Source organism: Fonsecaea monophora, assembly GCF_001642475.1.
Source record: "Fonsecaea monophora strain CBS 269.37 chromosome Unknown Scaff71, whole genome shotgun sequence".
In the NCBI taxonomy this organism is placed as follows: domain Eukaryota; kingdom Fungi; phylum Ascomycota; class Eurotiomycetes; order Chaetothyriales; family Herpotrichiellaceae; genus Fonsecaea; species Fonsecaea monophora.
In genome coordinates this window covers 1-12771 of record NW_019174002.1, presented here as the reverse complement: position 1 = coordinate 12771, position 12771 = coordinate 1, and the positions used below count along the sequence as shown (strand labels likewise).

Sequence of the window (12771 nt, the reverse complement as noted above, 5' to 3'; positions counted from 1 at the left end):
ATCAATACGAAACTGCAGTCTCCCGCAAGCCAAGTCCCCTTCCTGCAACCTCAAGAGCGCATCTTTTGCACCTGCGATTGTTCGAGGATTCTCTGAATCTGCGCACGCGAGATCCACGAGCACTGCCGATAACGCCACAGACCCAAATGAAAGAAGAAAGGATGAGGAAAAGACCGGAAATGAGAGCAAGAGCAGGAATTTCTTCCCAGATACTTCCTCAAACACTGTGGCCTATTGGCTTCTCGGCAGCGCTGCCAGTGTGTTTGGGATCGTGGTGTTTGGAGGATTGACAAGACTCACAGAGTCCGGGTATGTGATACCAACTCCTACAACTCTTGAGGCTTTCGAGCAATGGAGTCGTTCTTGTGCGAGGAACCTGCTGACTCGAGTTTTCAAACCAGTCTAAGTATCACAGAATGGAAACCCGTCACTGGCTCCCTTCCTCCCATGTCTGAGGCAGATTGGGAGTCGGAATTTGCCAAATATCGTTCGAGTCCCGAGTTTCACATGCTGAATTCACGAATGACGCTTGAAGAATTCAAATCAATTTACTGGATGGAATGGATCCATCGGCTCTGGGGTCGATTCATCGGGCTCTCCTTCGTTTTGCCGGCAGCGTATTTCGTCGCGCGGAAGAAAGTCTCCCGTTCCATGGCAACGAGATTACTCGGCATAGCAGGTTTAATTGGGTTCCAGGGCTTCCTCGGCTGGTGGATGGTGAAGTCGGGATTGAAAGATGACCTATTCGCACCCGGCTCGCATCCACGTGTCTCGCAGTACAGATTGACCGCACATTTGGGCGCGGCTTTTGTCTGCTACCTGGCAATGCTTTGGAATGGTCTTGACATCCTCCGAACGAACAAAACCTTACGCATGTCCTCCGATGGTGCGAGTGCGACGCTCAAAAGCTTGGGAAACCCGGCGTTGAAACCCTTCAAGCGCTATGTGTCCCTCCTCGCAGGTTTGATCTTCATTACAGCAATGTCCGGAGGCCTGGTCGCAGGTCTTGACGCAGGCTTGATCTACAACGAATTTCCCTACATGGGGCTGGGCCTAACGCCCCCGAAGAGCGAGCTGTGGGACAAGTTCTACTGTCGGGCACCCGACCACAGTGATCTTTGGTGGCGCAACCTGCTCGAAAACCCTAGCTTGGTTCAGCTTGACCACCGGATTCTCGCGACGACCACCTTCACTGCAGTCATGGCGCTATGGGCGTTCTCTCGTTCAGGAGCAATGCAGAAAATCCTACCGAGAGCAGCACAGAAAGGTGTTCATGGTGTTGTTGGCTTTGCGTGCTTGCAGGTCATCCTGGGCATTTCCACGCTATTATACCTAGTACCCACTGGGCTAGCAAGCGCACATCAGGCAGGGAGTCTGGCATTGTTGACCTGGACGATTGTGTTGGGAAGTCGAGTCTGGTTCCCCACCCAAGCCGCGCGCATTTTGGCTCAGCGAACCCAGGTTAATCTTGCTGGTAGCGGTGCTGAAGTGGCGCACAGGGCGGCTATGATGTCGTCGGCAGCGAAGGCAAAGTCTGTGATGCCTGGTAGCCCTGCTGCTCTGGCTGCAATTGGTTGCATGCCCATTGTCACAGCCATAGGTCTTGGACTTTCTTCGAAGTCGGAGGCTGATGTTGCGAGGCAGCTTTCCGCTCATATGACTGGGCATCGGGCAGTCTCAGGGGTTGAACAAATGCGGTCTTCGTCGGTGCCGAAGGCCTCATAGCGAAAATCACTGGTGCGAACCTCACAATCTTCACTCTTGACTACCTTTGTTGTATTACTACATTAGATGGTGAATGATCATTCCGCATGTTTCAACCACTTGTCCCGATCTCGGCACAAAATATCACGTTTGACCACGTTTGACCATGTCAGATGAGCTTCAAGAGGGTTCTGGTGGTCCTCCGTTGCCAGGCAGGTCCAACGCAGCAAGCTTTACAAGCTGCCAGCTCCACTAATCCGTGACCACCAAGCTGTCAACATTGCGAATTGTCTATACAATGTACCAACAACACCCAATCACGCGGTGCATTTCGAGACCTGCCGTTGGCAGACAGTCTTGGGTACCGCATACTACCTTCAGAGGTGTACACGCACCAACCACGTGGGAGCCACGGTGTCGTCTTCTCGTCTTCTTATCAACTTGCCTGTATCAAGTACTATGGCCATCAGAGTTGGGTTGTCAAATACCGCGGTATCGACGGCTACCGTAGAGGCTTAAACATCTGTCACTAGCCACTCGGGGCACGACTTTCGCTTGCCGCGAGGGATAACAGCAACAACCATCTCTTGCGAGAAGAAAATCATGTCGTCCACACAGCTCTTCGACTGCCAAAACGACCCCCGAAATGTCTTGGACATGTCTCGGTTACGCAAGCATTATCTTTCCGACGCTCGATCGTGATGGGCTCTTCTAAGGTCATCAACCGTCAGCGACGTGACCGGGTTGACCTTTGATGAATCCTTCGATCCGTGGTTGCCAAAGGCATGTACGAGGTGTTATTGTGGAGGTGCGCGGTGTTGGCGCGGCATCCCTCTTCCCTTGCAGCAACTCGAAAAAAAAACGGAGTTCCGCCGGGTTTGATTGACTGATGACCAGTACCAAGCCCGTAGCTGGGTTAGGGGGTTGGTTGGGCCCTGATCAGTACCTACACATGGCTTTTTGACGCAGGGCTGGGGCGGGAAGGTGGAGGACGAGAGGCAAGCAAACAATACTCGGCACGCAAATCATAAGGCATAGGGCATGAGGCATAGTTCGTGTACATACATGTACATAGCAAATAGTAAATGAAACAAGATCAGTCCGGACCTATGTAGGTCAAGCAGATCATTTTTACAGTACCGAGTAAAGCACGGGCCAAAACAGAAGGGCCCTCTTGGATAAGGCCACCAAATACTTACTCCCTCCCCTACTCTCGTCGTCGGTAGGAATACGGAGTAAATATGTACGTACGAGGGATTCGAGGCATTCATACATACATGGCTACCTGCCTACCTAGGTACTTTCCTCCTTAGGTAGGTAGGTAGGTAGATAACATACCCAGCAGGACGCTGGTCCTCCGGGATTTCCGGGAAATGGAGAACTGACTGACCGGGATGACCGTGCCAGTCCACTATTACTACATAGGTACTCGGTACTTGGTGGTAATACCTCCTCGCAGTTCGTGCGAGTATATTCAAGCACGAGGCACGAGCGGGTGACATATATGTGTGGAGAAGAAGAACAAGTAAATTCCTGTTTCACCACCGGAATCTCGACGCCTAAGGGTCTCCTATATCACGTGACCTAGCGCCGCTTTTGCTCAGGCGTGGCAGGCTAGCCCGCGCCCGGCTCAACGTCGGCTCAGGGCTGTTTGGGCCAGCTCATGCTGACGACATTGGGCAGTGGCCCAAAGGTCGTCCCTCCACTAGACCATCAGGTTTCACGAGGGCCCAAAGGCACCACGACATATTCCCTCCTTGACCGTGCGAGAGCGAGTCGGGCTTTATGACCGTGATGGCCTCTGTCATGGATGCATATGTAGATAGTTAGAGTCCAGCGACATTAGTAGTCAACTCTCGAGGATAGGTTGCAAAAATAGACCCGTACTCGTGATGGAGTGACATGTCCGATCCCGGCATTTCACTTCTGCCTTTGTCTTCCAATATCACGATACACATAGGCCGCGTCAGTAGGGTGTTCGATGTGAGGCACTCATGCAGGCTGCCCTGAAATCCCATGGCTGTCACCTTTTCCCCAACTACTTTTCTTCTCAGAAGCAAAAGGATTTGCAGCAAGGGCTTGATTCTATCCTTTCTGGTGTTGCTTCCAATTTCCTGCGGAGACCTGTTATAACCTTCAGCCCATCTACCCTTATAACAAGGCCGGTCCAGTTTGGCATGTGCAAAGATGGTTACTCTAACCACCGGGTCTGTCTCACTTTCCATGCAGAGGCGATGGGAGACCCACGGTAGGGCGCGTTGCTTCACGACAAAACAACGTGAATGCCGCTGAAACTTCAAAACACGACCAAGCACCATATTTTGAAGACGGTCACTAAGGACCGATCTTTTCTGCTCGCCATTCTGGCAAGCTGGTGCTCTGCCCGATAGGCATTATGCCCAACACTTTCTTAACCCACTCGGTACGCCCGCTCAGAAGACCGCCAAAACCTCCGCCAGATGGGTGCCCGACGATGCACCACAGAAGATTCATAAGTATAATATACAATTTTCAATGCGTCCGATCGATATAGTCTCTCCTCGGCTGTGCACACCGTGGATTCTCAAAGCGCGCCCATACTCCTACCAATAAAACCAGTAATCCAACAATCTTGAGCGCCGAGATCAAGAATCGGACCGTGTCATTTGGTGATTGGAGTAACTGCGAAAGGAGCCATGAAAATAAGATCATCGGGCGGGGTGCACCTTCTCCCTCTCGTCGCCACATAACAAAAACAGTGGCGACGATCTCTGCACAAATAATAAATGAACACAGAAACGGCAGTATATCCTTCCCAACGAGCAACATCCGGTTTGTTGCAGGTTTCTCAGACGATCTGCCTTCCTCCGCAGCCTTGGCTGTCAAGTGTCCGAACTGATTGGGAAATGTGGCGTCCGTGGGTTTTGTCTGGACCCCTGACGCGTCAGAAAAGTTGCTAAAAGGTATCTTTCCTTGGTCTGATGTTGTCCCTCGATCCTCTGATATCTGGGTTTGCGACCCCGCATCGTTGTTCGAGTCCTCGTCTTCGCCACTAAGGTCGACAGTTGCAGCAGGTCGGGGCGGAAGTAAACTGCGCACGTCCGGAGGCTTGGCTATGGCACTGCCGTTGGCCTGAGGTTCGATGCCTGCGAGCGCCGACAAAGGTCAGTTCAATGGCAGTGGAGGGAAGTACTGGGGCAGACTCGCCTTGGAAGTCGGATTGACCATTCATGGCGCTCATGAGATCTTCCCCAGCGATCATATCCGGGCACCGAGTATTATCTGTGACATACACCCGCTGATTGATCTTCTGTTTAGTCCTTTCCAGCTTGATTTGCACTAACATTTCGCCTATCGCCTTGAGTTCGACGTTCCCGGCGTACAGTGTTACTGTTTCCGTGACCTTCTCGAGCAAGGGCAAAACTGGAGTCGTTTTCATGATCGAGCGGACAAAGGACAACCGAATCCAAGTATAGGGTATACGATGATCTTCCAGCCGACCGTGACCCGACCAGGTATTGTCCGGAAGCAAAAGTTGAAATCTTGCCCTGTTCTGCGGAACGCTCATCGGGCGAGATTGCATCCTTCCAGGCTGCGCCATCTTTTGACTTTGATCCCGCATCGGTTGCGAGGTTGAGTGCGGCATCGTCAATGCCCACAAAACTCTAGCGTGAGTCGGGTTCGCAAGGGAGGCATAGTCTCGAGACCAACGACTTGTGGTTCAATCGGCGGTGAAGGCGATCGGGTTTTGAAGGGCAGCAGAGAGTTTCGGTTCGTCTGGCAACACTAATGTTGGCTGGGTCGTCCAGCAGTGAATTTCGATGTGAATGAAAGGCGGTGACGATGGGTGTGCTGATAACTAGGCAGGATCGGAAATTGGGCAGCGAGCAGCGTGGCAAAAGTTCGAAGCAGGTACCCAGGTCCGCAAGGTTTGTTCCAGGAATATCCACACGGCTTCAAAAGCAGAGTATGAACGAGTGGTATGGCAGGATCACAGAATGAACGAGAGCCTTTGACCAAGGTCTGAACTGATATCAAGATGGAGTGGTGAATTAGGACGCGGTGACCAGCAGGGTTGAGAAAACACGTGAAATCTCTTAGGGGCGATATTTAACCGGACCTGACGATCGTGCACAGGCGCAGAGGCCAAACCCGAAGACCCAGATTAGCGGACCCCGGAAAATCTTTTGACTTCATCATAGGTGATAGGTACCAATATAAGCGTACCTAGGCATAAAACGCCTTAGCTCGATACAACATGCAGACGACAGAAGAAAGACAGAAACAACCCTCTCCCCTTGACAAACCCTTAGTATCCCAAGTCGAGAACATATGCGGGTCCATCATAAGGGACTTTGTTGCCCCCGTCGTCCTTATACCACTCATTCTTGACTTTGTCCCACTGCAACCCTTCCTTCTTCCTTTCATTCCTCCATTTGACCAGTTCATCAAGTTGCTTGCCTCGTCGTTCAACATCGCGGTCGTCTTTCCGGTGCGCCTCCTTCTCCTCTGTTGCGGCCAGTTGTTAGTCATGCGGTCTGGGACCGGCGGTGAGTTCCAACGGGACTAACCTTTGCTGTCCTTGCTCCTCGACGTCAGTGGAGCAAGCACATCGAGATCCTTTCCTTTCCAGATCACCAAGCCGCGCTCCATCAGCGACCTGCAGCCGAGGATGACATCAAATTGACTGTTCTGTCGTGCAATCTGGAATTCACATGGTTGTGTGTGGTTCTCAAAGACAGTTGATCCCTTCAGAAGACCTAACGAAGCCACTGGACTGTTGTCGAAGCTGTACCAGCGAGGTTTGCTTTTCTCCCATTTCGCGGGGAGGTTATTGGCCGATACGATCTTCTCGTTGATCCAGTTATCGATGACTCCGGTATCAAGCAGGAACACGCCTTTCCATTCTTTCCCTCCTGGAAAAATCAGCTCCGCTTCGATCTGGTTCATTTTGAGCTTTGGTTCATCGGTCAGGAGCATGCGCCTTTGAGGTTGCTGGTTGGTCATTGTTCTGCTTGGTAGCGCTCGACTGTCGGAGGCCGATTTATTAGTGCGCGGTCTCTGTTGCTTGCTTTGGCCACGAGCATTTCCTTCAGGTGGATAGCTGTCGTCGACCCTCTCGTCATCCTCATCGTCTGTGGTAAGACTCGGTGTGCTGTTTGCCCCTCTGCGTTGTGCTCCATGCTTCTTAGCATCCAGGTTCTCCTTGTGTAACACACTGGTGGGAACGCCAGTAGCGACATATCCTAGCTTGAGCCAGCGGTCGCGGTCAAGCTCCAGAGCGTCATAAGAGTTGTCTTGCCGAGTCATGCTCACGGTGCCTACAAAATAAGGCTGGAACGAAGGTTTGCCTGCTCGTAGGCAGATCAGTAAAGGACTTGCGCCGCATCGCCTTTATCTATATCACGCGACAGAGCCCCGACTGCCCCGCATCTGGACTGTGTCTGCGTTGTCGTAGCGATCCGACTGATGAGGCGACTGTTGGCTGCCCAAACACGTTACACAGCAGGCTTCCGAGCCTGTCGGTGCAGCATAACCACTGCGATTTTGCCCGGCTAGAGCGGTAGCAAAACCGGTGAACATTGCGCGAGCATCAGTGCACCTATCTCTGGTCACCCATGCAGTGATGCTACCAATTATCCCTATGCTTGGTGTTACCCACCTCTGGTGAGCGAGCATTTATACAAGTGCCTCTTGGACCTGGTAGCTTTTGCATGGTTTTCGACTTTCAAATTTGGAAACCGACGGCAGAACATGGCTGGCATGCGAGGCTATGATAAGCTCGCGCATCTGATGAGCCACTATCCAGAATACGGCATCGTCCGCCGATTCCGCGAGCTGAACTACAGAAATATCCTCTATCTCCAAGCCGAGTTAGTGCAGCTTGAGGCAGAGCTGCAAAGCGCAACGACGGCAGACGCCCAATCCCGGGATCCTCTCCGTCAACATTATGGCAACCACTTTCCCCTTCTGAGCGCCTCTCTGGGAGCCGGCCACGACGTGCAATGGACCACAATGCTCGAAATCCGGAGTAAGCTGGAAAAGTACAGTGAGCCTAACGTCACCCTGCCTCTTCATGCTCCAAAGAGCATCCACTTCCCAGGAGTGGTAGTCCAAGTCACTGATCATCGATGTTTAACAAGACCAGTGCCTTCAGGACCAAAAGGCACTCGGCGAACTGGGTAGACCAGCAAAGCACAACCTCACCTTCCTCCGAAGCTGGTTTGAGCGGCGACACATGGGCAACCGCCCGATCATCAGCAGCGACAGACATGTCTGGGACGTGGAGAAAGAGCATGACCTCGTCGTTCTCGAGCCCGCAGGATTCGCAGACGCTCTGAGCGACTGGATCTCAGGCCACTGTGTGCCCCTTTACCATCGAACCATCGGTAAACACCACAAAGCCACCGTCGACTGGGACCCCGCATCGGAGATGTCGTGGTATTCCTCGTCTGGAATCCAAGCGGCCGTCGATGTCGTCGCGACCATTATCTCCTGCCTTTTCCCCGTTGGAGCCACCGTCGTTTTGTACTTTGTGCAGAGCATGGGCGCGCGTTTGGGAGCCTTGGCCGCCTTCACCGCCGTTTTCGCCTTCTGCCTGGCACTCTTGACGAACGCAAAGCGCGTGGAGATCTTTGCGGCCACGACAGCGTAAGTTCGACCCTTTTGGGTACGTGCCCTCTCAGACGGTATCGAAGTAACATGTGGCTAGTTTTGCAGCCGTTCAAGTCGTGTTCATCGGGACAAATTCTGCGAACCCAGGAGGTTATGGTTGATCGCTCAGGGGCACACCATGCGGAGAAATATACGCGATACTATTTAAATCCAGGATAGGCTGTCCAAAAGGAGCGACATGAAATGATAGAGGGAGAACTATTGGCTCGGCCGGAATAGAGAGAGAAAGTCACGAGAGGGGCACAGAACATTGGGAGGACTGAGTGACAAGGCATTTGAAGTATGTGGGTAACCTCGCTGTGTTTTCCCCGGATATTTGACTGGAACTCGTAGAGTATTTTCTCAGCATACTTGTACACTCTCTAATTATCTTTGTCATTTCTTCTTCCTTTTTCGTCTTATCATAAACAGTGATCCACCTCCTGTCCACGCCTCTTCTTCCGACTTCCTTCTTAACCACATCTCTCTCGTCCCCTTGGACCAGTATTTCCACTACACCAGGCTTTCTACCTATATGCTGTCACTATATTCGCACACCTAGGACATTTCTTCTGGAGTTCTGGTCCCAAGATTTACGGGGTTGATGCCGAAAAATTTCCAGCCCGAGATTTTCGTAACGACGCTTGGTGCCTGATCACTCTTCCAGCACGAGTGTGTCATGAATGACAAGGCTATTCCTCTTATCCATGACAGCGCCCACATCTTCACTAATAATCAGTGATATTCCGGTCTTTTTGGCACTTGCCAGGGAATCGTGGGCCTGTTCCTGACACCGGGCCTCAAGACAACGCGGTGCTTCTGATTCGAGGTCGGGCTCGGCAGGTACTGAACGGTAGTTTTGAAGGCTTCGTAACACTTGGTTATTGACTACGAAGGACTTCCTAACAAGCCCGGTGCCTAGGGAGTGAGTCGAAAGAGTCGTCCCTTCCCATAGTCTTTTTGAATGGGTCGACGGTACAATGGTTTAGCCACGTCCCATTCCGGATTTGGCTGGTCACGTGACATGGTACTCGAGTCCCTCTTCTGGCACCTGTTCCTCAGTTCAGGGCCATCACCAGGTTCAAAGATGGGGATGGAAAGTGCTCGTGTCGAGATTCCGACGTCGAATTGCCTATTCGTAGAGCTCTTTCGTGGCCCTGCGGTTTCGTTCTCCACCAAGGTACCGAGTATGTAAATATGTACATATTACTCGTAGTCACGATTCTACATACGTATTATTGGCCTTGCTTGGTGGTTACTAGGTAGGCAAAGTTGGCCAACCAGTGTTAGGTACGAGGGGAGGTACGAGGCAGTGCCCAGGTGCCAGAGTCAGTAGTAGTAGTAAGAGTGCTTGTGCTCGGTGCCCAAGCACGCCGCGCCACAAGGACAAAAGACTTTCGTCTAAGGCGCGGGCCGGCCGCAGAAAAAGCCAATGGAACACGCGATCGAGGGTGAATTCATCTGGCACCCGATACAAACAACAAACTGACGCGGAGCGCGACGAGACAAGAATTCTCTAGGGGTCAACAAAAATCAGCTCGTCATTGAGATATGTACAGGACTGAGCAGGGGTGGTGCTCCTAACCTATCTCACTACGAGTATGTATTTCCCACTGGCTGGATTGGACCCCTTCTTGAAATGCGAAACCCTTGCAGTTGAGTAGAACCTTGCAGCGGATGCACCTGGTAAAACAGCTCCGGACAATGCATCCCTGACATAATGATCATGCGAGTTAGGTTTGCCCCAGTGCCAACCTACCTACCTTTGTATGTTTTTGTGGCTTACGCCTAGCAAGCAGGGCCTGGCTATTCTGCGACAATCCAGGTCTGGTCTGTTTCAGGATAGCAAGAATCGAGGCAAACGTAATCCCCACAAGGGAGGGTTTATCAATCCGCCCTGGTGGGCTGGCTGTATCCTGGGATTCCTGGCACCCAATCCTCGTAGGGCTCACTCGGAGGGGAAACGAAAAGAGCGAGAGGCATGGCTAACCGGACTAACGCGTTGCCTCGTTTGTGTCAATAATGGCCAATCTTTTTCGTCGATCAGACACTGTTCACTCGCTGGGTTTCTCGAGGGCGGGAATATTTCGTAGCCTGCGGACCACGTGGAGGTGGCAGTGCACGGTTAGGCTTCTGGAGATCTGAACAGTGGAAGATCCCGTGTGGTTTGGGCGGGCGTTGCGCGTAAGAATGGCCCGGGAAATTGCTACTCGGTATCGCAGTGGTGGTATCGATATGGTGCAGGACCTCTATCGATTGCTAGCAGGGCTTAAAGTGGGGGATGGAGATTGACCAGGATGAACACGGAGGGCGAGACGGCCACGATGGGGTACTCGAAGGTGACATTCTGTGATGCATGCTTTTGTGACAGTGACCAAGGTTTGCTGGCTGAAGCAGCGTGGCTTGAACCCGGACAGAACGAAGACCAAACTGGTTTGACCCGAAATCTGACCGCTGTTGATATTCATATTAGCTTCTCGACCATTCAAGCCAGTCCGAATAGAGGCGACAGGAGAACAAAGGACGTCGGTAGGGACTAGGTACGCGTGTGGACGTTGCTGCTGAGAGCATCTATTTAAGGTCCCTGTGGGCAAACCGTTGGCGATGAAGCAACCAAAGAGCGTGGACTAGTAACTAAATATACAACCTCTGCGGCGTGTTCCTGTTGGGTGGGATTTGACTTTGAATGATTTGACGTGGTGGTGAGTGGTGCGCGCTTCTTACCGCTATCGATGACTTCCTGCGCTGGGCTGCGGTGCGTGTGGGTGGATATCATCGAGCAGGGAACACACAGCAAGATTCCCTACAGACTCAAAGCTGCGTCAACCCCCGTGTGTTTGTTCCTTCTTCAGATCTTTCTTCCTGTGCACCGTCCTCTGTGCTATGCCCATTCACGCCTTGGCCCCAACCCTGCAAGCCAACGGCCCTCCTTGCCTCCAAAGGGGCTGCTGCTGCTGTGACAATCTTGGTCTCCTGTGACTGGTATTTGGTGACTGGCTGCTGCGCGCCTGTCGCTTGTCCCTGTTCGGAAAAAGAGAAAGAGAAAGGCGAGAAATATCACACGCCTGCGTCACTCATTGGTGCTTTGCCTGCTTCTTCGCCCTGATTCACAGGAACTAACAGAACTAGAGGCCCCTCGAAGCCTTGGATGAAGCCTGGAACCTCGCGCCCTGCACCAAAAAGCCCTGCGACTGAGAACTTTTGAAGCCTGAAGGCCAGAAAGCCTGGCGTCAGAAGGTCGGGCTCGAAAGCTAAGCTGAGCGCTCTACAGCAGTTCAATTCCCCATCTGGCTGGCATCTGCCGCTCCCGCTGGCTTTCAGTTAAACCTTTAGCACCCTTAGTGGCTCGGGGCTAGCCATCTGGCGCCCATCTGGCACCCACCTGGCACTCTGCTGCCCGCTTTTCTTGGTTTCCTCCAACTGCCCAGTGCGCAGTCCTGCAGTCTGCGTCCGCAGTCCACAGTCCAGTCCACATTGTAGTGGTGGTGGTGGTGGCACCTGCACCGAATCCGCAACCTGCACTTGCAACTTGCACCTGCCAACCTTCACGTTGACTTGAGAGCCATGGACAACGTCCATAACACGACCTCCTCCAACTTGACCACTTTCACCTCTTCCAAGCGACGTCGAAATACTCTGACCAAGAATCATCCCCCTTCCGCGTTCCCCTCCAAGGGCTCGCTACGCAAACAACAGTCGTCTGCTGCACTTCAACGGGCGCCGTCAGCTCCATCCCCATACCCTCGCAGTCACGACGCCTCACTGTCTTCCCGCGATTCTCATCAGAGAACCCAATCCAGCGCGTTTGCTTCTTCCACATCCTCGCTTGAACACAGCAGCGGCACACCGTCTCCCATCGTTCCTCCCACAAACTTCTTCGCGTCGTCAGTCAGCGGCTACAAGCCACCACAACACCTCCCGCTCACACCCCAACCTTCAGATGACCGTCACAAGGACTTGATCGGAGCGCCATTTGACGCCTCGGGTCTTTTGTCTTCTTTTCAAGTCGCCGGTATGAACGACAATCAGAATGCTGGCGCTCAATCACCATATCCCCCACCGTTAACCCAAACCCACACAAGCCCCGACCTTCGATCTCACCCGCTACGGAATTCGCAGACATTTGGGCCTGGAATGGTGGCTATGATGGAAGTAACACCTCCTAAATCGGAAAATGGCACGCTCAGTCCCAAGCGCTTCTCAGGTGACGGGCACACCAAACCAGCTGGGCCTTTTCGCAAGAAGAGTGGCTTTTCTAGTTTCGTCAACAATATGCTGGGATCCCCAAGGACAATCAAAATCTCCGCGCCAGAAAATCCCTTGCACATGATACACGTTGGCTACGACAACCAGACCGGGCAGTTTACGGTAAGTCGGCAGCCAATTGAGCAGATCATCCATCCGTCCATTGATTAGAATCAACCCCCCATTCTG

The 12771-nt window shown here is 52.6% G+C and overlaps 4 protein-coding genes across 4 annotated transcripts; 2 read left to right on the top strand and 2 right to left on the bottom strand.

Moving 5' to 3' along the window:
• Positions 1 to 351: 351 nt before the first annotated feature.
• Positions 352 to 1725, top strand: AYO21_08297 (hypothetical protein; the record flags this gene model as incomplete). The annotated part of the gene is made up of 1 exon (XM_022658242.1): positions 352 to 1725. The coding sequence occupies one exon, from the start codon at positions 352 to 354 to the stop codon at positions 1723 to 1725; it is 1374 nt and encodes a 457-aa protein (XP_022509395.1).
• Positions 1726 to 4215: 2490 nt separating this feature from the next.
• Positions 4216 to 5122, bottom strand: AYO21_08296 (hypothetical protein; the record flags this gene model as incomplete). The annotated part of the gene is made up of 2 exons (XM_022658241.1): positions 4216 to 4829; positions 4909 to 5122. The coding sequence occupies 2 exons, from the start codon at positions 5120 to 5122 to the stop codon at positions 4216 to 4218; spliced, it is 828 nt and encodes a 275-aa protein (XP_022509394.1).
• An 870-nt stretch (positions 5123 to 5992) lies between these two features.
• On the bottom strand, positions 5993 to 6993 carry AYO21_08295 (hypothetical protein; the record flags this gene model as incomplete). Its single annotated transcript, XM_022658240.1, has 2 exons — positions 5993 to 6192; positions 6255 to 6993. The coding sequence occupies 2 exons, from the start codon at positions 6991 to 6993 to the stop codon at positions 5993 to 5995; spliced, it is 939 nt and encodes a 312-aa protein (XP_022509393.1).
• Positions 6994 to 7437: 444 nt separating this feature from the next.
• On the top strand, positions 7438 to 8459 carry AYO21_08294 (hypothetical protein; the record flags this gene model as incomplete). Its single annotated transcript, XM_022658239.1, has 3 exons — positions 7438 to 7791; positions 7841 to 8334; positions 8396 to 8459. The coding sequence occupies 3 exons, from the start codon at positions 7438 to 7440 to the stop codon at positions 8457 to 8459; spliced, it is 912 nt and encodes a 303-aa protein (XP_022509392.1).
• Positions 8460 to 12771: the final 4312 nt, after the last annotated feature.